Source organism: Elephas maximus, chromosome 1, assembly GCF_024166365.1.
Source record: "Elephas maximus indicus isolate mEleMax1 chromosome 1, mEleMax1 primary haplotype, whole genome shotgun sequence".
Lineage (NCBI taxonomy): Eukaryota > Metazoa > Chordata > Mammalia > Proboscidea > Elephantidae > Elephas > Elephas maximus.
The window spans coordinates 241,368,334-241,386,500 of NC_064819.1; the positions used below are offsets into that span (position 1 = coordinate 241,368,334).

Genomic DNA, 18,167 nt, shown 5'->3' on the forward strand with positions numbered 1-18,167 from the left:
CCTGGTTGGGCAAACACTTCCCTCCCTCAGGGAGATCTCCTCTGTGAAGTCCATCCCTCCGCCACTGACCACGGGTTATTCCGATGGCCAGTAAACAAGGAGACCAAAGGAAAGCAGTGTCTACCCTGAAGCTGTACTACAACCTCACCCCCTGGAGCAACCTACAGGACCATGGTACAAGGGGTCCCTCCAACGTCCCCAGTATCTCAGTCATTTGGGGAAAGCCCCAGGGGCCTGTACTGCACTAAAGTCCTGGTCAGTGCATGGCACGATAGGGGGTCTGGAGATGAAGATGGCAGAGTATCTGGCTGGGCCCTGAGTCTCGCCAGGGAAAGACAGCAACCTGTAAAAGTCTTCACTTTGAATCAGACACTAAATAAAGCCGATTTACAGCAGCCCCAAGTGTGTTAGAACAGCACTGTGCTCCACAGGGTTTTCAATGTCTGATCTTTCAGAAGTAGATAGCCGGGCCTTTCTTCTGAGGCACCTCTGGTGGACTCAAACTTCCAACCAGTTGGTTAGCAGCCAAGTGTTTAACCGTTTGCACCAGGAACTCCATTTAACCACTAAATAAATAAATAGGACAAAAATGTTCCTATCAGGCTAACCGGAAAGACAAGGAAAGAGGGGGTTTGGAAACTCAGCGGGTTGTCCTCGCTGTGCCTGATGAGGATGTGAGGATTTGCTTGCTGAATGTGGCCTAGAGGCCCAGGAGGGAACGGCAGGGGGTACGTCGTGATCACAGGGAGCGCCGGCTACATCCCCCACCCCAGGCGGCAACCACAAAGGTGGCTGGAAAAGATGCCACCAGGGTGTGCTTGCTCATGTTCCTCGAGGCTTATTCTAACCACACACGTATGATTAGAATCTGGCAGCCTGTGTACTTACAAAATGATGTCTCCAGGTCACTCGATAATTACGAGGCACCCCATAGGCAAAACAAAGGGATTAAGTAATTGTAGCTTCAGTAAGTCTAACACGAGTGCCATTTGTAGCTGAATCAGTCACGGTAAACCAAAACCCTCCAAGTAAACTGTGTTTAGGTTTGTTGGAGATAGGCTTGGTGGAGGGGAAGAGGGGCAGGGGCCATGGTGGGTGCCGTGGTTGCCTTTCGATTCTGTTTTGATTTCTATATTTTAAACGGCGGAAGACCAGTGACTTGAAATGGCATCACACGTTTGTTTGAAGTGTTGAAGCACAGATTCTACAAGGTGTCCCCTGTGGGGGAGCCCAGAGGATCAGATATGTCTCCCAGGCTGCAGGTGACCAGACAAGGCTGGCAGGGGCCACAGGATGAGTGAACTGCCCCACGGAAGAGTAAGGGAACGACCCAGCACCCTGCAGTCCTGGGACTCTCAAACCTGTGCCCTTCCAAATTGCAGCTTGTTTGCCAGGATGGAAAAACAGAGCAGGACACAGGAAATGACCTTCGCACATTGACGTGTGTCTGCCTGTTCCTGGGCTGTTGTTGTTGTTAGGTGCCACTGAGCTGGTTCTGACTTATAGAGACCCTACGTATCAGAGAAGGAAACGCTGCCCACAATCGTTGTTAGGCATGAGCCCATCATTGCAACCACTGTGTCAATCCAACTCATCGAGGGTCCTCCTCTCTGTTCCTGGGCAGTTCTTAAAAGTTCCTACTGCCTTACATTTCCCTTTCCAGAGCTCACATCTTATAGGCAGGACTATGAAGACCAGCCTCATCAGCTGACGGAAAGGATAGCTTGCCTCAAGCTTTCACTCACCACCTGGGCGCCTGTCTCCTCTCCCTCTCCCTCATCCCTGCTCCCAGCCAGCTCCACCTGCTCTCCTTTAACATATCCTTGGCTCTTAAAGAAAGCAATGAATTCTGCTCCTGGGAAGTCTCACCTTTTCTTTGTTACCAGCACCTGTTGTCCAAAAATCTTCAAGCAGCCTTGTAAAATTTTACTCAGTCCTCATCCCCAGAAGCCCTTGATCTGGGGAGCATTTTGAAAATCTGGTACTAACTAGAACATTAACATGCAAAGGTCTTCTCTACCTGAAGCTTCTATTGCCATAATTGGCGTAAGAGCAAAGCTCCGCATCCAAAGGACATGTTACGCACCAAGGAGCAGAATCTACCAGAAGGAGGAACACTTCTTTGGCAAGCCCTTCCTAGGTAGCTGTGAGGGTCTCTGAAGCACAGAATGGGCGGTGGTGGGGCAGGACCCACCATGGTCCTTCTCCTTGGTCCTGATTCAAATTAGACCAGCATGGTTGGGGTTAACACCAGGGGAGCCCCACCACCTGGGAATGGCCACATTGAAAGGCCCTTCTGAAGGTGATGATGAGGTGTCCATCCTGGTCCACACCCTGCCATGTTCACCCCACCCAACCCTCCTCACCACTTTAGCACCACGCAGAAACTCTAAAAATCTGGCCTACCACCGAAAACCACTGACTCCAATCACACCGGTGACCACGTGAAGGCTGTATTATGTTGGAAAGGTGTGTGGGACTAGCTTTAACATTTGCTCAGTTGGGCCAGGTCAGGTGCAGTGACTTAGATCAGAGATGAGCAAATCAGCCCTAGGCGTGTTACAGCTGATGCCCCCCCAACACCGGCCCACGTCCCCCTCATCTCCGCCCAGCCCGGCCCCCTCACTAACCTTACGCTCCATGGGGCCTCCCTTGTGTGGTCCCATGGTGGATGCATCCGCAGTCTCACCCAGCTGCTCTTGGGGGACTTCCAATCTGGCCAGGTCCTATTCTCTCTCACTGTTTCAGACCTCGAGTTTGGAATGGCTACATTTTAAAGACATTGTTAGTGCGGGTATACAGTATGTCGTCTTCACGTTCCTCTCAGATTTCCCGATAGAGCACTTTGTGAGTTCGTGTTGATGCTGTCGCCAGCCATCTTCTCCCCATGGCTGTAATGACAGGGTGGGTTTTCCTTTGTTTAAATCCTAACACCTGTGATCTCCACAACAGAACCACTCACATTCCGGCCTCACTTGTGGCAACAACATCGGCAGTTTTGAGCGGCACCCCAGGATAAAGATCAACATCTTTGCGTGTTTTTATCCAGCAGTCAGGTAATCCCCACAGGGTGAATGAGGGTCCAATGTTCTTCAGAAACTGAATTTTAGAAAGAGAAGAACGTGGGTACTGAAATCTCCAAGGAGAGATACTAGAGGAGAGAGGAGGGCTAGCCTGCTAGACCCTCCCTGTGTGTGTGTGTGTACATGTGTGTGTGTATGTGTGTGTGCATGTGGGTGTGTGCATGCGTGCGGGTGTGCATGTGTGTGCATGTGCGCATGTACGTGTGTGTGCATGTGGGTGTGTGCATGCGTGCATGTGTGCATATGTACATGCATGAATGGGCATGTGTGCATGTGTATGTCTGTGTCCACATGTGTGCACGTGTGTACTTGTGCATGTGCACGTACATGTATGTGCATGTGAACGTACATGTATGTGCATGTGTACGTGATGTGTATGCACATGTGTGCATGTGCGTGTGTGTACATGTGCATGTGTGCACACGTGTTTGCATGTCTGCATGTGCATTCCATGTGCAGGTGTGGTGAGATGGAGGAGCCCCATCATCCCTCCCCATGATGCTGCAAGACAGACAGCAGCGCTGAGGCACAATGACATCAGGTGAAGCTGTGAGTCGATCATGAGCACGGTCGTCCAGGTCACAGACTCGCATCAGAGACAGCAGGGTGGCACCCGGTCTCACCCAGGGCTTCCAACCTTCGGGTTAGAACCTCTCCTGAGAATCTGCATTTCTAACAAGTTTCCAGGCGGTGCTAATGCTGCTGGCTAGGGACCAGTTCTAGGACCACTAGACGATCAGTGGTTCTCAAAATTTATCATGCATAAGAGTCACCTGGGAGCTTGCTAAAAATGTAGATCCTGATTCAGTATATCTGGGTAGAAATGCCAGTTCTCAGCAGGGGGTTGAACTGGAGCAAACCTGTTCAAAGCCCTGGTCTTACCCTGTGAACGGGCAACAGGGGGATCAGGGCAGCACCTCTCCTCGGGATTGTGGCATCTCTTGGAAGTCCCGGGTGGTCCCAGCCTGAGGACAAAGCCCTCCCAGGGACAACTGCAGCCACGTGTCTCCACTGCTCCCTCCTCATGCCCCGCTGAGCTCCCTGTGGTCAAACAGGACACTCCTTGCCCTCTGTGCACATCCAGCCTCGTCCTGAGTGTGTGACCGTGGTTTTATCAGCATACTTCAGTGTTTTTTTTTTTTTTTTTCTAACCTTTTCTTTGTCAAATCCCCATTTGCTCCCTGGCTCAGGGGAGGGTGAGCATTCAGAAAATTCCAAAGACGAATTGACCAAACACTGGACTGAAGGCAAACCCAAGACATCTGTAGGTTCCCTTGGTCTCCACGCAGTGCACCTGCCCACTCCCTCCTGCAAACTAATCAGCCCCTGCTGCCTGCGGGGGTCACGGTGTGGGCCGCACTGCCTGCAGGGTCGAGGTGTGGGCCACGCTCCCTGTGGCGTCAGGGTGCAAGCCATGCTGGGGTCAGGCCTGGACCTGCTGCAAAGTCACCAACTGCCTAAAGAGGCTGAGAAACACAGGAATGAAAAACAGTGAAAAAACAAATTCTGTGACTAAGAAGAGCCTGGAAATGAGCTCAGCAGGGGACTCGTTCACTTTTCCGTGTGAAACAGAAAACAGGAGAAACAGTGGTAGAAATGAGGAAGGGAAAGGAACAGAGAGGGTGAGTTCTAGCAGAGCTGATAATGATCTTTTTAAAATTCCTGTGGGACCGATAAGACACTATCTGAAGGAAAGCTCCCAAAGGAGCGTTATTCCCAGTAGGCAGGTTGGAGACCTCATGGGGAGGCTCAATGGGATGGATGTCTGGAAAGCTCCAGAGCAGAATTCAGATTTGTGGCAGGTTCACATCCGCCCTGAAATTGACATGTTCCACAAAGGCTCTCCCCGGAGAACACTGAAATATAACCCTATTAATTCCGCAGATGAAACAAATTAAGCCATTGATGTAAATAAACTCAGACCCACTGCGATCCGTCCTTGCAGCAGGAAGAAAACAGCCTTGCTGACCCAACCCAGGGCACTGCTGGCAGCGCTAACGGTCCTGTGCCTCACTTTGGCTATTTAAGAACAAAATTCTACTTCCCTGTAGTAAGACTGTTATCTAATATGTGGGTAATAACGCTAAATTTAACATGCTTATCCCAGACTTCTAAATAAAGTTGCTAAAAAAAAAAAAAAACCCCAGGGCCGTCGAGTCGATTCCAACTCATACCAACCCTATAAGACAGAGTAGAACTGCCCCATAGAGTTTCCAAGGACTGCCTGGCGAATTCGAACTGCCGACCCTTTGGTTAGCAGCGGTAGCACTTAACCACTACGCCACCAGGGTTTCCAAATAAGGTTGCTAGAGACATCAAATAAAAATGCGCCTGTTTTTTAACTCCCTAATTTAGCAACTTTGGATCATGAGTCAATTATTTAAAACAGGAAAGTTGGCTGTGGGGACTAGACTCATTCTAATGATGGGCCCTGGGGCTATTTTTGTAGTCAAGGTGGCCAAAACTTTGCTGGTGGCGGGGACCCAACACCCCACCTTAGGGACCCAGCCCAAGACAGAGCAAGTTTGTTCTCAGGCGCCCTCTGGTGGCCAGTTCACACAATGTTAGCAATAACCTCTCGCCAAAGAGAAAGAAGATGCACTCGGCAAACAGGAGCGGGGAGATGGCTCAGGAGTCTTCAAGAGGGGTGTAAGAGGTGGGATAGACGCCAAGGGTACAGAAAAAGCCTGTGCCGCTCCACCTGGAGTATATCTCTGAATGAAAAGAAAGATCTACCCTTGGCAATGTGTCCCAGAGATGAATCTTTCCAGAATGAAGAACTGATGAGCGTAAGTACTGTGTATACGGCAAAGCCAGGACTTCACAGACATGTATGTTCAGGCCAGAGCTATTGCTCACTTTCCTCCGCCTGAGGGGTTTGCAAACATCTAAAGTGCATACACCCACGGAGCAGGTAAAGCCACCTGGTGGGTGTTAGGGAGACAGACGCCATAGTATTCGCAGGAGTGGAGAGCCAGCTCTGCCCTGTTTCAGGCAGGGGAGGTACAGCGTGTAAAAGCAATCCCCGTGATGACATGGGGTCTCTATCCTAGGTGCCAGGTCAGTATCCTGTTACCTCGGAGACGCTGCCCGGTGTCAGGAAGCAGCCTTTGTGTAAAATGGCAGAACGGCACAGTTACGTGCATTCCCCACAGGCTGAACAACCTTATTTACAAGGTGTCAATCACTGGGTGAGTGTAAGCTTTTTAGAGTGAGATTTCCAGTACCACACACTTGAGAGTCCAATTTAGCATTTTATTGATGGTTTTTAAACCACTGATTCTGGGTGGTGGTGGAGGGAGAGGAAGACACAACCAAATCACTTGGGGCCCTTCTCTGGGTGCAATGAATCAATGTAGCTAGTGGGAGTGCATCCTGTGTGTCAGCCTCTCTCCAGGTGAGGCCCAGCCCCGCCTTTCCCTCAGGTGAATCCAGGTGTATGGAGGCCAAGGCATTTACAGAAAGAGATGGGGTACTTAACACATTTACATAAGCTGGAGGGGACAGTTCAAATCTGAAAGAGTGGAACCAGGATGCAAATCTAGTTTTAATGAGGATGATATATACAAAACAGCCTTTATGGGTTCAAAAACTAAGTAGACAGCTACCCAAGGAGACTGGTTCAACTGGACTTCAAATTAAGAACACCATTTGGGAAGGCTTGCCGATGTTTCGCTCTTACATTCTGCGTTTCAGGGACTGACGACTTTTAAAACATCATGCTTGGTTTTAAGGGTCAATTTTTTACAGGATATTGATCCACCAGAGCTCACGACAGAACCGGTTCAGAAAAGGAACTGGAAACCCTGGGGCCTGGAGATTATGATTTTAGATGAAATAATGAAAGAAACTGGGAAGCAGTGTCTCGTGAGAACATCAGACTCACTGGTGTGCAATATCTCATTTAATCTTGGCAAGACCCTCCAAACAGGGAAGACAGGACGCTCAGCCTGGGAGGAAAGGGGCTGGAGGCAGGGAAGATATGGACGTATTGGGGAGGGGTCCCGTCTTCAGAGGCCCTAATATCTTCTTATCCCAATACCTACATACATGGGCCATGGAAAAGAGGTGATGATAACTCTTATTGAGCCATCAATAGATTTTGATTCATCAAACTCTCAGGAGAGCAGAATTTTTAAAGATTACTCAAAATAAAAAAAAAAATAAAACACTGTTGTCATTGAGGTGACTCCAACTCATGGTAACCCCACGTGTATCTGAGTAGAACTGTGCTCTATAGGATTCCCAATGGATGATTTTCAAAGTGGATCACCAGGCCTTTCTTCCAAGACATCTCAGTGCACTTGAACCTCTAACCTTTTGGTGAGCAGCCAAGTGGGATAACATTTTGCACCACCCAGGGACTTCAATCTGTGTATAAATGTGAGTAACCAGAAAACAATAGCAAGATACAATGAAGAGCAGGCAAGTCTGGGCTCAGTTCTTCTAAAGATGGGTCAAAAATGGATAGATGTAAGCAAAGAAAGAAAAAAAAAGTTATATGTAAAAATCTGAGCATTGGGGTTAGATTTTGAGTAATATATTAGAGCTACGGCACTTAGTACAATCAGATCAGAGCATAATAAAATGATGATACTGGGAAAGATTTGATGAAATTCGTCTGCCAAACACAGGTTCCATTAGGGTAATCACAAATTTTACCATCCTAAAACTATAAAAGTACCCTAAGAAATTAAAGTTATCAGTCTATCCACTCCAATAATGTCTTTTTCCATCATTCCTCAAAGTACTGTTAAAACATGTGCCAGTCCTTTCAACTTGCATTAAAACATGAAAGTGTAGCACAGGGCTCACTCTTAGGAGGAAAAAGATCTGTGGCTTATCAAAGAAGACGAGCAGCATGTCTGTCTTTCGTCAGACAAGAACAATCAGACCAATTCTCCATCTGAGGCTCCACAGGAGGGGCCGGTGCCTTCCCTGCCTCTGCTCCTGAAAGCCAGGTGAGGGGCAAGAAGGGCTCAACATGAGCCTCCACAGGGGAGAATCTCATCTGTCTCTTCCCAGGGGATTCTTCATAATTCAACTTCCCGTATCACCTACCAATGGTTAGTCCTCACTCACAAACGTTGGAGGTCCCTGGCCCGGTCCAGGGAAGTATTAAGAAATCAAACAAAGTACTGCATTGGGCAAACTGCTGCAAAAGACCTCTTTACAGTGTTAAAAAGCAAAGATGTTACTTTGAAGACTAAGGTGCGCCTGACCCAAGCCATGGTATTTTCAGTCATCTCATATGCATGTTAAAGCCGGACAATGAAAAAAGAATATCAAAAAAGAATTGACACATTCGAATTATGCTAGCAAAAAATACTGAATATATCAGAACTGCCAGAAGAACGAACACATCTGTCTTCGAGGAAGTGCATACAGCCAGAATGTTCCTTAGAAGCAAGGATGGCAAGATATCATTTCGCACACTTTGGACGAGTTATCAGAAGGGACCAGTCTCTGGAGAAGGATATCATGCTTGGTAAAGTAGAGGGTCAGCGAAAAAGAGGAAGACCCTCAATAAGATGGACTGACACAGTGGCTGTAACGATGGGTTCAAACACACCAACGATCATGAAGTTGGTGCAGGACTGGGCAAAGTTTTATCCTGTTGTACTTAAGGTTGCTATGAGATGGAGCCAACTCGATAGCATCTAGCAACAACAGGGAAATGTCTCCCATCTTCTTTGACGTGATGTAAGGCATGAACCTGACCAGGACACTCAAACAAGGGGAAGTCAAACATATTTTCCTAATCTCAAGAAGGAATCCAAATGTCTACAGCTGCTCCCAGCTAAGAGATAGGGGAGACTCATTTGTTTTACTGAACAGAGTAAAACTAAGCAGAAATCCCCAACTTGAGTAAGGTCACATTCAATAGTTTAGCTTTTTTTTTTCTTTTTTTTGCTGGCAATCTGATGAACTTTAAGAAATGACTAAAATCCAACACATTTCAGAAATCCCAAATGCAATGGGCCTAACAGTTTGCCCTGAACTAAAGGGCTCCGAAGCACTGATCAAATGCACTGCAGTTGACTTGTGTCTGCTACAACTCTTCATGCTTGCCCAAAACTTCATCATTATTGGAGGACTCTTTGCCAGCAACCTCAAATGTTAAAAGTTCACCTACCAAGAGGAAAAGAAAAAACCTGCCATAGGCTTGGGGGACGGCTAATGGATGGTGTTCGTAACATGATGCTGGAGATAGTGTAACGGCCTAGCCCACCCACCAGAACAAGCTCATTTTCCAACCTTCACCACCAAGGCAGGGCCCCCATAGAGGAGAACTAGCCAACACTTCCAGAAGAAAGAACATGCAGAATAAAAACCAGAAACCTACTGTGGGCTTTCAGCCGTTGCTAAAATAGAAACAGCAAATTTAACTGTTATTGTATCCGTGAGAAAAGATGCAAAGAAATTAATTGTAATTTGGGCAGAACCATAAAAGAGGGAAAAAAAAAAAAAGACCAGAGAAAGGAAGAAAGTACAGCGAATGGAGATAAATATTGAAGGAAGCGAGAGGAGCGCACCCATAACACTGACATTCCATTTTTCTCAAATGCCAGATTCATATGCCTCATTATGTCACGTATAATAAAAATCTGAATATAATGACGGTGTATCAAAGAGAAGTCATTCTGAGACTCCCTCCATGTTGAAAAATCTAATTAAATTGTGGTATACAAGTTTCCATGTATAATTTCTTCTTTTTAATCCTGAAAATATAAATGTAATTTACATTTTGCATGGTCCTATTTTTTTCGTGTTTTATTACAATCTTTGCTCTTTAATTTTCAGCCGGGCACTCCAAAACCACATGAGAATGTCCCTCTCTCTTATTTCAACTTTTAGAATAATTTCTTTTTAATCCATATGAAATTAGCAGTTATCAAAATACTCATTTATTCATATTCTGAAATCCTTCCTCTTGTGGGCTAGAGTTAAATATTCAATATATTAAGAGTTATTCAAACTCTAAATACATTCAATGATTAAGTGTGAGATCTTGTTTCATTGCTCAATACCGCCAATCGTGGTAACAAAAAAGTTTTAAGTCTTCTATAAATGAACTCAGAGATATATATATAAAATTTTCCTTGACTTTTCTTCCCCAACTTCAAAATCCTCCTGGGAATTCATCATTCTACGTTGATGACTTGTACATGTGGAATACTGTATCTTTTAATTAAAAAAGGCATAAATATTACCCTTGACCTTCAACCCAAAGTTCCACTACCAACCTTAATAACAGCCCCCATTCTACAATCCTGGGTTGTCCTCAGGCTTATTTTGATTACTTAGAAATCCTTTATCTTCTGAGCCGTGACAACCTTTACTGCACAATCTTGTTAGGGTCTGAACTTGCTCACAGCCTTATTTATGGTCTTGATTTTAAATCAAAATTAAAGCGACTCTTCCCAATGTTTGGGTTTTTAGACGCCATGTGAATGGATTCTAAGTTGGAAAATTTTGATTGTGTTTTGTTTCTCCCCTTAACAATCTTCCTGCCCCATGTTCTGATGAATGAAATGCAACCGTCTCAGGCACTGAACACACTCAAAGCATTTGTCATGGGAGAAGAAAAAAACACAATCATCCCCTACAACATTCAACATTTTGTGAGAAAACCATCAACACAGACTGATACGTGCATTTCATAGCACAACTGCCCCAGGGCTGGTCGAGCGGTTTTGTTTCTAATGTTTCAACAAGACCAACATTAGACCCCCACCAAAATCAAATCCAAATCCGTCGAGTCCATTCCAGCTCACAGCGACCCGGCAGGACAGAGAACTCCCCAGTAGGGCTTCCAAGGCTGTAATGTTTATGGAAGGGAGCAGACTGCCACATCTTTCTCTCCCAGATCGGCTAGTGTGTCTGAATCCCCGAGCTTTCATTTAGCAGCCGGGCACCTAACCACTATGCCACCAGGGCTCCTTAGATTCCCCACGTGGGCATGATGATAATAAAAGAGGCACTTTTTTTTTTCAATTCATATGTGGGCAAATTTTCTTCCATTTCCTTTACTCTCTTTTAAAACAAATAAATCCCCGTTGTTGTTGTTAGTTGTGGTCAGGTTGATTCAGGCTCATGGCAACCCCATGGATGCAGAGTAGAACTGTGCTCCATAGAGTTTTCAAGGCTATAACCTTTCGGTAGCAAATCATCAGGCCTGTCTTCTGAGGCACGTCTGGGTTGGTTTGAACTGCCAGCCTTCTGGAAAGTAACCGTTTCAACTCTGCTGTTAAGCGTCCCCCAGACAACACCTTGGCGCACTTCCTGTGTGCCTGGTTCCACGTGAGGAGGTGATGGCTCTCCAGCGAAGCCACCTGCACTGTCAAGAGGATAAGGAGTTGAACTGTGAAGCTCCTAAAGGGGAGGCAGGAAGGGGTGCAGAAACCTCCCCTTGAAGAAAGGAAAATCGCCGTAGACTGAATTTAGAAGGGCCTAGATTTTTTTTTAGATTAAAAAAATATATAAAAAAAAATTTTTTCTTTTTTTTTTAGATTAGCTTCTCTCCCGGAGCCACTGGAACCTTTCCTGTCCTTCTCACTCCACTGTGGACACAACAGTGCCCTCCCCACCAGGTATGAGGATTAAATGAGAAACTGCACTCAATGTGCCCTTAACAGAGCTGCTGGAACAAGGAAACACTCAGTTAATGTCCTCAGTGAGTCTTGGAGGTGAACTGAACCACTAGCTGTCTTTGAGTGGACTCTGGCTCATCGAGACTCCATGTGTGTCAGAGGAGAGCTGTGTTCTGTAGGTTTTCAAAGGCTAATTTTCCAGAAGTAGATCACCAGGCCATTTTTCAAGGCACCTCTGGGTGGACTTGAACTGTCAACCTTTTGGTTAGCAGCCAGGCGTGTTAACCATTTGTGCCTCCCAGGGACTCCTGGATGTGAACTTTGGAGAGTACTACCTATTGGCAGTAAGAAAAAGTATGAGAAGGGCCATAACTTAATTTTTGCATTCTAAGGGTGGGAAGGAAACCCTTGTGGCCTAGTGGTTAAGTGCTACGGCTGCTAACCAAAGCATCGGCAGTTCGAATCCGCCAGGCACTCCTTGGAAACTCTATGAAGCAGTTCTACTCTGTCCTATAGGGTCGCTATGAGTTGGAATTGACTCGACAGCACTGGGTTTGTTTGGTTTGTTTTTAAGGGTGGGAAAAATACCATTTAGTCAACCCTAAAATGAATCAGCTGGCTCTAGCTCAAAAACTTCTGAGAAAGGTCTAGGCGGACGGGTTAGTCTGCCAAAATCCATGTCACTACACCAGTGACAAACCTGTAGAGTTGTCACAATGTCTGTTTACTCTCTGAAGAATATCATGTGGACCCAAAACAATTTACATCAGAAGTTATTCCCTAGTCTCAGTCACTCACAGAAATAATAAAAGAAGCCTACTGAAAAAAAATGGATGTAGGATGGCCTTAGAGTGTATCTACTTCTTCGAGGGAGAACCAGGTATGGATCCCAATTATGGTAGGTCTGACTCAAGAATACCCTCTGCTGATTGAAAATAATGCCGAAGGCCTGAGGCGAAGAGGAGACTGCAGAGCCCAGAAGCTCAAGAGAAAAGACACATAGGGCATGACGGTGCCATTTCTAAAGAACAGACTTGGTGGACAAAGATGATGGCCACAAGAAGCAGAACCTCTTCATCTTGAGCACAAGGTGACGGAGGTGACGAGGTCCACACGCACGGACAACACTCTGCCCACAGACAAAGCGCACTCGGCAAGGGGAAAAGGGAGATAGATGCATGGTCCTGAGAACCCAGGCACGACAACCTGTAAACCCCAAAGCATGAGCTTTTCTATCTATGGGCAAGAAGTGAACCGAAGAGTAGGGGGCAGAGAACCCTGTTTTCCTCATGTGCCGCTCTGCCCCACACGTGCTCACTAAGCTCCGGCAGACACGGGCACATGGGCCTCTTTAAGCACCAAGACTCACACACTTTTGAAAACTGTGTGATGAGTGACAGAATTGGGACATTTAAAGCTATCTCACGTGGACCCATGGCATGGTGCCACCCGAAAGAATGCTAACCGAAGACCTAATACATGCCAACCAAAACCAAACCCATTGCTGTCGAGTCAATTCTGATTCATAGCAACCCGACAGGACAGAGCAGAGCTGCCTCATGGGGTTTCCAAGGAGTGGCTGGTGGATTCTAACTGCGGACCTTTTTGGTTAGCAGTCTTAGATGACTGTGCCACCAGGGCTCCAATATGGGCAGGCATGTTAAAAGCCTCCTTTTTAATCCTCAAAATATGCTGAACGCATTATTTCCTTGGGTCGCTATGAGTCGGAATCCACTAGACGGCACTGGGGGTTTTGTTTGTTTGGTTTATTTTACAGGTAAGGAAACTGAAGATTAGGGAACTGAAGTTAATTGCCTAAGGTTACACACTCGGTGGAGCCCTGGTGGCACAGTGGTTAAAGCACTCAGCTGCTAACCAAAAGGCTGAATGTTCAAAATCACCAATGGCTCCACGGAAGAAAGATGTGGCGGTCTGCTTCCACAAAGATTCCAGCCTTGGAAACCCCATGGGGCAGTTCTACTCTGTCTTATAGGGTTGCTGTGAGTCGGGATGGACTCGACGGTAGTGGGTTGGTTTTGGGTTGACACACCAATTAGGACACAGAGCTGTGACTCCCACCCACCGGTGGACTGATGCTGCTCTGATTTATTAAAGATGTGATATCAATCTTACAGCGAGAAAGCCATTCCTTTGAGTGAGGGTCCCTGAAAGAGAGAGAGCCCAAAATACCAGAAAGTGATTTGAAGAAAGATTGTTACCACAGAAAAATCCAGCACATATAACTTTTCCTAACGTCCAATCAGCAGAACTTCCATCTGCTTCAAGTACTTTGTAACCCAACTACTTCTTGATTTCCTAGTTTGGAGGGAGGTGGGGTGGGAAGGAGCATGCCAAAATATTTCATGGCTTCAACTTTTCTCCTGGATGCAAAAACAACCCAGCATTTTATTTGCAAATGTGGTTTTAGGGCACAGTTTTCTTGGAGAGTCCAGCAAAAAGCATGCTACTTGCATGTGTGCAACTGCCTCGGCCCCCAAATCGTGTGTGTCACTGGCATCACTGCAGCCGGGGAGATCCTTGGAGCAAGTTTTAAAAAAAGCAAAAGGTAAAAGGTACAGAGTAAGTTTAAATAAGAAAGGGAGGGGAGGGCAGAAGAGAAGACGTTCTTCTGAGTTTTAAACCATTCCAATGGCTCACTCAGCTTTTCCACAGTGGGACCATCAGGCCTGGCTCACTCCTCTCCCCCAGAGCACTAGGTGGACCACAGCCTACTCTCCGCAGGTTCACAAAGGCGGTGGGAACAGTAAGTAGCCTGCAACTAGGGCTCCTGGAAAAAAGCATCTCTGGTCTCATCGTGAGAATGCGTCCCATCTGTCTGAACTCTTTAGGCTGGGTGTGTGTTTATGACTGTGTGCACACACAGGAATACATACATGCACGCATGAACACACACGGTAAACAGCCCAGTGGGCTGCTCTGGGCAGTGAAGTCTGCACATGGCAGAGCTGAGCATGTGGGAAAGTGGAGTCTCCGCGTGCAGGCCTAATCTACAAGTCATTTGTGAGACAAGGCAGGGCCTGGACTGCTGGAGAAGAATTTTAGGTATGAACAATGAACTGGCCAACTCCTTCCCCCTCACACCGCTTTTTAAAAAAAGAAAGAAAAAAGGCTGCCCGGCCCTTTTAGCCTTGCTTCAGCACAGGACTGGACCCCTGCATTCAGCAGCCGTCCTTGTTTTTAATACAATGAACACCTTTAGGACAAGCCCCCTCCCCCAGCCACTTAGGGCTCCCTCTGCCCCAGGTGCACTCGCTACCTGCCTGTTCTTTCAACCACTTGTTTAAAAACACGTTGAAGTGAACTTTTCATTTCTGCAGATGCATTAATTATGGCCGTGCAAAAGCCTACAGCCCCACGAGGGTCAGAGGGAGTGAGCCCGGCCCAGGAACTGGGGAGCGGCCGCGGTTGAGTCCGCAGCCTGGCGACCAGCTGGCAGCCCAGACCCAGCTCCTTGCTGGCCTGCGGGCGCCCCAGCCACGGCTGTCTCTGAGAAGTTTGCAACTGAGAAAGCCAAACACGCCGCGGTCAACCGCCCAGCACCGCACTTGGGGGAGCGCCCGCCTGCGCGTGACATCCCTGGCCGACCCGGGCCAGGAACGCGAGGGGCGATGGGACCACAGGACATCGAAAGGGGCTCTCCTAACCCGTTCCCCAAGGAGGGACAGAAGGGCCCTTGATCTTCCCCAGTACAATTCAGAAGAGTGAAAAAAAAAATTTTTTTTTTCATTTTTAATATCATCTGATTCTGCCTGAGTTCATTTCGGGGGGCTCTGCGAGGGTCGAGGAAAACTTTGGAGCCAACGAGCCGGGCCACCTAGGTCCAACGCTTCATCAGCAAAAGCCCGACCCGCGCGAGAGGCCAGGGGAGCAGACGCGGCGGGTTCGGTCCTCCTTCCGGGCGAGGGCTCGGTCCGGTCCCCGCTGCACTCGGCAGTCGGCGCAGAGGCTCCAGCCCTCCGGGAACAGGTCTCGGCGCCGGGCCTTGCGCGCCCAGGATGGGGAGCAGCAGAACTCTGCGCGCACCCACGCTCCCGCCGCGGGGGCCGGGGTGGGGGACCCCGCACTCACACCGGGAGGCTGGGCTGGGCCGGGGGACCCCACGCTCACGCCGGAGGCAGGGCCCTGGGGCGGAGGGCACGCGGGTCCCTGCACAGCCGGGGCGTCCGCCCACGCGTCGTCTAGGGCCGGGACTCCGGACCCACCTGCCGGCCGCTCAGCCCAGCAGCGAGAGCAGAGGCCGCCGCCCTCCAGGCTCCCGGCTCCCGGCTCCCGGCCCGGCGGGGGTCCCAGGGGCACGCCGGGTCCCGCCTGAGCGCCGCCGGCCCCTCGCGCCGCGGTCCGGGTCCCTGAGGCCCGCTTACCGTGAGCGCCGAGAACTTCTGCGCCGGCGCCGGCGGGAGCATCTCAGCGAGCAGCAGCAGCCACCAGAGCCGGGGCGCCTGCATCGTGTCCGCAGGGACGGAGCGCAGGGACAGCGACGGGAGCGGAGGCGCCGCCCGCTCTGTCCCCAGCGCCGCTCGCGCGGCCACAGCGACCTCCGTGCAGCCCAGCGCCCTGCGCGCCCGCGCCCCGCCCCGCCGCGGCCCCACCCCCGCCGCGCGCCCCTCGGGCGGGGACAGGTCACCCCGCCTGCGCGGACCCGCGCCCCGCCCGAGCGCCCGGCCGGCTACGACGGGGCACCCGCACCGGCCCCACCCCGCGCCTCCAGGGCCACAGCGCCCTGCGGCTGTCCGGGACCCAGGACCTCAGCGCCACCACCCCGAGCCCCGAGATCGCCGCGCCGGACTGGCCAACTGGACTGCGGGTGGGACGCCCTGGGCCCCTCCACGCAGCCTCCTGACCCCAGTAGCGAAGTGGGAATCTGGAGAGCTGGGGTCTGGCTAGAACTGTGCCCTCGCGGCGCAGTCTTTGGGGCAGGAAGGCGGAGGAACATCGTCTCTAGAAGGAAGGGTGTCAGGTGTCTACGCAACAAGAACAGAGGTGCAGACCAGTGCACGGAGATTGTGTCGCTAACCCGAGGGCTGCACCCCCAGCGTCTGGACAAGGCCCACTGCAGACAGCACTGCTGAGATGCCCGCGCCTTGGCTTCATGAGAAAGCCCTCATTCTGGCTCGCAGAAAACCAAAAGACGGAAGGCTCTCCGAAGGACGAATCGGTTGACTTGTTGTGGAGAAGGGACACTCGTGCTGGGAAAAGCACCAACTGCACAGAAAATCCGAATCTTGTCCCTGATGGTCTGTGCGCTGCTTTGCTATACATTTGGGGGACAGGAGGACACTTAGCGGAGACAAATGAGACAAATACTTTACTGTTCCGATCACCTGTCAGACAGTGGTAAGGGAAGAGAGGGCCTTCCATTTTCACCAGGAAACAAAGAAATGGCATAATGGCCATGGAGACATGGGCAGGAAATGTGTTCACTCCTGAAAGAAGGTACCTAAGAATTTTCTGGTAAATCCCAAAGCCCAGAGATTATACCAAGTCCTGTAAACACTTGGTTTGAGGACTCAGAAAAAATTATATTAACACTCTTCAGTGACTACTCTTGGATCCTGAAAAACACGTGAGCAAAGGATAAGGAGTGGCATTGCTGTTAGCTGCCATAGACCGACTCAGACTCATGGCGACCCCGTGTGTGCAGAGTAGGACTTCTCCACAGGGTTTTCAAGCTGTGACTTTTTGGAAGCAGATCACCTCTGGATGGGTTTGAACTGCCCATTTTCAGTTCTTAGAGGAGTGCTTAACTGTGTGTGCCACCCAGGGAATCCTTAATGAGTGGTATTAGGAAACTTAATAAAAATTAAGGCAAAAATTAAAATAAGTAAATAAATGCTGCATACCATTTTAATTCTAAGATCATCCCAAGAGGAACATTTACACCCAAAGCCAATGTAAGTCCTTTCAAAAGCATTTCCTACTAAAGATCACTAATCCACTTTCTGCTTGGTTGAGTGGACTGCTAGTCAACTGCTGAAATGCTGACTTGATATCGTGCACTTTTCAGCAGGATTCAAAAGATCCACCCTCATCAACTTCAAAACATCGTGTAGTTGAGTAGCTTAGCAATTCCCATTTCGCAGATGAGGAATAAAAGCAAGAGGCCAGATCTCATAAGCAACAAACCAGGAGAGGTGTCCAGAGGCCAAAACCCACGATAGGAGGGATCCACTTGCCTTGATTTGGAGATATGGAGAAGCAACGGGGTCAGAAGAAAAGTCCTGGGCCCCTAAATATTGCCTTTTGTTCAAGAATCTCTACACATCTTCCACACGTCAGCTCCAGGGTCCTCAGGGAATCCCAGCTCCACCTAACAGAAGGCTGGGTGAAATGCACATATCTAAGACGGTAACAAATGAATCAAATTTGTAGCCTTCAGCCCACAGTTAGGAACAGGAGCCCATGTGTTCCAAAGGACAGAATATTAGTTACTTCAAGATCCTAGAAGTGGAGTCTGGAGAGAGGCTTGACA

The 18,167-nt window shown here is 48.8% G+C and overlaps 1 protein-coding gene across 2 annotated transcripts in view; it reads right to left on the bottom strand.

The window, feature by feature from the left end:
* SMOC2 (SPARC related modular calcium binding 2) overlaps positions 1-16,265 on the bottom strand; it is a 266,270-nt gene extending 250,005 nt beyond the window's left edge. For both annotated transcript variants that reach the window (XM_049905707.1, XM_049905702.1), the window contains exon 1: positions 16,060-16,265. In XM_049905707.1, the coding sequence (XP_049761664.1) occupies positions 16,060-16,143 (84 nt within the window). In that variant the 5' untranslated portion in view covers positions 16,144-16,265. The remainder of the gene's footprint in view (positions 1-16,059) is intronic.
* Between the last annotated feature and the right edge of the window lie 1,902 nt (positions 16,266-18,167).